The sequence below is a fragment of the Pseudorasbora parva genome, chromosome 18 (genome assembly GCF_024679245.1).
Source record: "Pseudorasbora parva isolate DD20220531a chromosome 18, ASM2467924v1, whole genome shotgun sequence".
Taxonomy (NCBI): Eukaryota; Metazoa; Chordata; class Actinopteri; order Cypriniformes; family Gobionidae; genus Pseudorasbora; species Pseudorasbora parva.
The window spans coordinates 3,076,979-3,082,978 of record NC_090189.1 but is presented as its reverse complement, the minus strand read 5'-3'; the positions used below and the strand labels follow the sequence as shown (position 1 = coordinate 3,082,978).

The 6,000-nt window shown below is 41.9% G+C and overlaps 1 protein-coding gene across 1 annotated transcript in view; it reads right to left on the bottom strand.

Annotated features, from left to right (window-relative positions):
* Positions 1–6,000, bottom strand: part of LOC137046941 (WD repeat-containing protein 7) — a 169,008-nt gene that overhangs the window by 17,317 nt on the left and 145,691 nt on the right. The window contains 1 exon segment of the mRNA XM_067424450.1: positions 199–316. Within this exon segment, the coding sequence (XP_067280551.1) occupies positions 199–316 (118 nt within the window).

The window sequence follows — 6,000 nt, the reverse complement described above, 5'->3', positions numbered from 1 at the left end:
TTTTACTTTCTCATAAAAACTCCTCCTGTGTGATTTATAAGCCTTTTGAAAAGTGGGGCCATGGGTAATGTCCTCATATTTCACCTCTCCTGTAATACCTGTGTGACTGTGCATTACCCATGTCATAATACACATTTGTATCCTGATATTTCACAAAAACAAACACACACACACACACACAGATGTGCATCGTGTTACCTCTCGTGCGATGGTGGTGATGAATGCGGGCGGTCGAGCGGTGGCGATCAGCGAGAGGGCGTGACGGGCCGAGCGCGCAGAGTCGGCAGCGGGGCTCAGAGGAAGACCCATTGAGATGCTAAACACACAAATATAGAGTCAAACCATTACACACACATTATAATGTGAGCCTGGGGTCAATGGAGTCACTCACACACATCACAGCACACACACACACACTGATCTGCATCTGTAAGAGGCCCCATGTTAACAAATCACCCCGTGTGTGTGTGAATATGCATCAGGACACACAGAGCGACTCGCGCATGATGTGATCAAAGCGTGTGCTGGGACTTTAATGTTCTCGGTGACACGCGTGGCTAAAACACACAACAGAGCCGAAACCCTGCTGACCGACGGCTCGCTCCAACACACACCGCTAGAGAGAGAGAGAGAGAGAGAGAGAGAGAGAGAGAGAGAGAGAGAGAGAGAGAGAGAGAGAGAGAGAGAGAGAGGAGAGAGAGAGAGAGAGAGAGAGAGAGAGAGAGCTTTATACATACAGAGAAAAGATATATTTAAAGGGCTCAGGTTATTTTATATTATATTGTATCACATTATATTATATACACACAGTGGGTATGGAAAGTATTCAGACCCCCTTACATTTTTCAGTCTGTTATATTGCAGCCATTTTCTAAAATCATTTAAGTTCATTTTTTTCTCATTAATGTACACAGCACCCCATATTGACAGAAAAACACAGAATTGTTGATATTTTTACAGATTTATTAAAAAGAAAAAAGAAAATATTAATGATCTTAAGTATTCAGACCCTTTGCTGTGACGCTCGTAAGGGCTAATGTCCACCCAGCCGGTTGTTATCGCAGAATAAACCCCTCCAGAGTGATCAGGACCCCGAGGCGAAGCGGAGCATCACTCTGAAGGGTTTATTCTGAGATAACAACCGGCTGGGTGGACATTATCCCGCTTATTACACGGCTACCAGTCTCAAATAAATTAGACACTAAATATGTATTATCTTGAGTTTAAATATTTTATTAACAGTTCAGACTGCTTTAAGCCTTTATCTATTGCTGCTAAATGTTGAGAATGAATGCTGAAAGGGTTAGTTCAGCCAAAAATGAAACCAAGCCCATGATTTACTCCTCCTCAAGTCATTATAGGTGTATATGACATTCTTCTGTCAGACAAATACAATCAGAGTTATATTTAAAAAGTCCAGGCTAACGTTAATCCCAGCAGTAGTTGGAGCTGTTTTTGAAGTCCATAAAAATGCAGCTGTCCGTCAAATAACGCGCTCCACACGACTCCGATGGGTTAATAGAGCCTTCTGATTCCAGTCGATGCGTTTGTGTCAGAAAAATATCCATATTTAAAACTTTATAAAGGAAACCCGCCTTGAAGTCTTCCATTGTAACCCACGGCTGTTTAAGCCACAAGATGGCGCCAGCGTTAAGCACAGAAGTAGAACCGGTCAAGATAACTCGCAGTACCCGGATGAGCGGTTGTTATCTGGAAATAACACACCGCTGGAATGCGCGATTGACCAATCAGAATCAAGTATTTCACAGAGCCGTGTAATAAATATATTTAACTCAGGTGCTGTCCATTTCTTCTGATCATCCTTGAGATGGTTCTATACCTTCATTTGAGTCCAGCTGTGTTTGATTATTCTGACTGGACTTGATTAGGAAAGCCACACACCTGTCTATATCAGACCTTACCGCTCACAGTGCACTTCAGAGCAAATGAGAATCAGGAGGTCAAAGGAACCGCCTGAAGAGCTCAGAGACAGAAAAAGGCGCAGATCTGGCCAAGACTACAAAAACATTTCTGCTGCACGTAAGGTTCCCAATAGCACAGTGGCCTCCATAATCTTTAAATCTAATACGTTTGGGACGACCAGAACCCTTCCTAGAGCTGGCCGTCCGGGCAAACTGAGCTATTGAGGGAGAAGAGCTTTGGTGAGAGAGGTGAAGAAGAACCCAAAGATCACTGTGGCTGAGCTCCAGAGATGGGAGAAAGTTGTAGAAAGTCAACCATCACTGCAGCCCTCCACCAGTCAGGGCTTCATGGCAGAGTGGTCGGCGGAAGCCTCTCCTCAGTACAAGACACATGAAAGTTTGCTAAAAACACCAGAAGGACTCCAAGATGCTGAGAAATAAGATTCTCTGGTCTGATGAGACTGAGACCAACTTTTTGGCCTTAATTCTAAGCGTTATGTGCGGAGGAAACCAGGCACTGCTCATCGCCTGTCCAATACTGTCCCAGCAGTGAAGCATGGTGGTGGCAGCATCATGCTGTGGGGGTGTTTTTCAGCTGCAGGGACAGGACGACTGGTTGCAATTGAGGGAAAGATGAATGTGGCCAAGTACAGGGATATCCTGGATGAAAACCTTCTCCAGAGTGCTCAAGACATCAGACTGGGCCGAAGGTTTACTGTCCAACAAGACAATGACCCTAAGCATACAGCTAAAATAACGAAGGAGTGGCTTCACAACAACTCCGTGAATGTTCCTGAATGGCCCAGCCAGAGCCCTGAATTAAGCCCAATTGAGCATCTCTGGAGAGACCTGAAAATGGCTGTCCACCAACATTTACCATCCAACCTGACAGAACTGGAGAGGATCTGGAGGAGGAATGGCAGAGGATCCCCAAATCCAGGTGTGGAAAACTTGTTGCATCTTTCCCAAAAAGACTCATGGCTGTTTTAGACACTGAACACTGAACTTCTACTAAACACTGAGCAAAGGGTCTGAATACTTAGGACCATGTGATATTTCAGTTGTAATTTTTTTTATAAATCTGCAAAAATGTCAACAATTCTGTGTTTTTCTGTCAATATGGAGTGCTGTGTGTACATTAATGAGAAGGTTTTAACTTAAATGATTTCGGCAAATGGCTGCAATATAACAGATTGAAAAATTTAAGGGGGTCTGAATACTTTCTGTTCCCACTGTACTTGTAGGAATCCAGAGGAATATATGTATTATACACTGAATAAAATTATAAACGGATTGCTATTACTTTTGCCCCCATTTTTCACAAGCTGAACTCAAAGATCTAAGACTTTTTTCTCTCAAAGGCCTATAACTCTCAAATATCATTCACAAATCTGTCTAAATCTGTGTTAGTGAGCACTTCTCTTTTGCTGAGATAATCCATGCACCTCACCATACCATTAGTCAAGTCAACTTTATTTATATCGCGCTTTTACAATGCCGATTGTTTCAAAGCAGGTTCACAGTGTTAAACAGGACAGTCGTTCTGGAGAAAGCAGTGATGTTATCAGCTCATTTCAAATTATCATATAGCGACAATGTCAGCAGATCAGTATCATAGTTTATACAGTTAATTTTGTAATTAATTTTATTTAGATATTTCGTTGAGAACTTTCGTTGAGATCTAAATTAACCGCCACCATGGGCCACTCGATCCACAACACTCACCCAAAACACCATACACACGGTCTGCCATCTTCCAGTACAATGAAAACTGGGATTCATCTTTGAAGAGAACACTGCAGAAAATGCTCTTCTTTATTTAGTATTTTTTTTCTTGTTTCCAGTCCAAATATATAAATATTCTTAAATCAAAATGCATTTACTAAGCCCCTTTCACACTGCGATTCCGGCAAATACACGGATAATGAGACCCGGCATTTGTTCCCGGGCCGCTAGATTTGGTCCATTCACACTGCCAGCGAAATACCGTAATATGTGCGCTTTCACACACAACCCGTAACGGATTTGACACGTGACATCCGGATGTGACGTATACAGTATTGTTCAAAATAATAGCAGTACAATGTGACTAACCAGAATAATCAAGGTTTTTAGTATATTTTTTATTGCTACGTGGCAAACAAGTTACCAGTAGGTTCAGTAGATTCTCAGAAAACAAATGAGACCCAGCATTCATGATATGCACGCTCTTAAGGCTGTGCAATTGGGCAATTAGTTGAATTAGTTGAAAGGGGTGTGTTAAAAAAAATAGCAGTGTGGCATTCAATCACTGAGGTCATCAATTTTGTGAAGAAACAGGTGTGAATCAGGTGGCCCCTATTTAAGGATGAAGCCAACACTCGTTGAACATGCATTTGAAAGCTGAGGAAAATGGGTCGTTCAAGACATTGTTCAGAAGAACAGCGTACTTTGATTAAAAAGTTGATTAGAGAGGGGAAAACCTATAAAGAGGTGCAAAACATGATAGGCTGCTCAGCTAAAATGATCTCCAATGCCTTAAAATGGAGAGCAAAACCAGAGAGACGTGGAAGAAAACGGAAGACAACCATCAAAATGGATAGAAGAATAACCAGAATGGCAAAGGCTCAGCCAATGATCACCTCCAGGATGATCAAAGACAGTCTGGAGTTACCTGTAAGTACTGTGACAGTTAGAAGACGTCTGTGTGAAGCTAATCTATTTTCAAGAATCCCCCGCAAAGTCCCTCTGTTAAAAAAAAGGCATGTGCAGAAGAGGTTACAATTTGCCAAAGAACACATCAACTGGCCTAAAGAGAAATGGAGGAACATTTTGTGGACTGATGAGAGTAAAACTGTTCTTTTTGGGTCCAAGGGCCACAGGCAGTTTGTGAGACGACCCCCAAACTCTGAATTCAAGCCACAGTACACAGTGAAGACAGTGAAGCATGGAGGTGCAAGCATCATGATATGGGCATGTTTCTCCTACTATGGTGTTGGGCCTATTTATCGCATACCAGGGATCATGGATCAGTTTGCATATGTTAAAATACTTGAAGAGGTCATGTTGCCCTATGCTGAAGAGGACATGCCCTTGAAACGGTTGTTTCAACAAGACAATGACCCAAAACACACTAGTAAACGGGCAAAGTCTTGGTTCCAAACCAACAAAATTAATGTTATGGAGTGGCCAGCCCAATCTCCAGACCTTAATCCAATTGAGAACTTGTGGGGTGATATCAAAAATGCTGTTTCTGAAGCAAAACCAAGAAATGTGAATGAATTGTGGAATGTTGTTAAAGAATCATGGAGTGGAATAACAGCTGAGAGGTGCCACAAGTTGGTTGACTCCATGCCACACAGATGTCAAGCAGTTTTAAAAAACTGTGGTCATACAACTAAATATTAGTTTAGTGATTCACAGGATTGCTAAATCCCAGAAGAAAAAATTTTTTTGTACAAAATAGTTTTGAGTTTGTACAGTCAAAGGTAGACACTGCTATTTTTTGAACACACCCCTTTCAACTAATTGCCCAATTGCACAGCCTTAAGAGCGTGCATATCATGAATGCTGGGTCTTGTTTGTTTTCTGACAATCTACTGAACCTACTGGTAACTTGTTTGCCACGTAGCAATAAAAAATATACTAAAAACCTTGATTATTCTGGTTAGTCACATTGTACTGCTATTATTTTGAACAATACTGTATGTACGAGTCGAAAAAGGTCGCCGCCAAAGAATAAGGAAAGGCAAAACGGAAGTGTTCTCATTGCTTTGTAAACATGGCTGTTGACCAGCAACTAGTGGCATTGTTGTTTATGCTAAATGCTCAAATTACTTGATGTTTTTCGATATTGACTTCTTTCCGTAGAGTTAATGAGATAACGCGTACGCTGGAAGCAAAGCTTGCTGAGAGTAGGAAACAATGTGAAGCAGCGAGACTTAGATCACAGAGGCGCCATCGGATGCATTTTTATTTTTATTTGCTCATAAACGACCGCATCACGTACCGTTCCACTGAGCTGGCGAGCGATCTCAGCTTCAGCGCGGATAGTAAGGAGCTCCGTGGTCTCGACTTGTGTCCAGTTTGCACACATTTC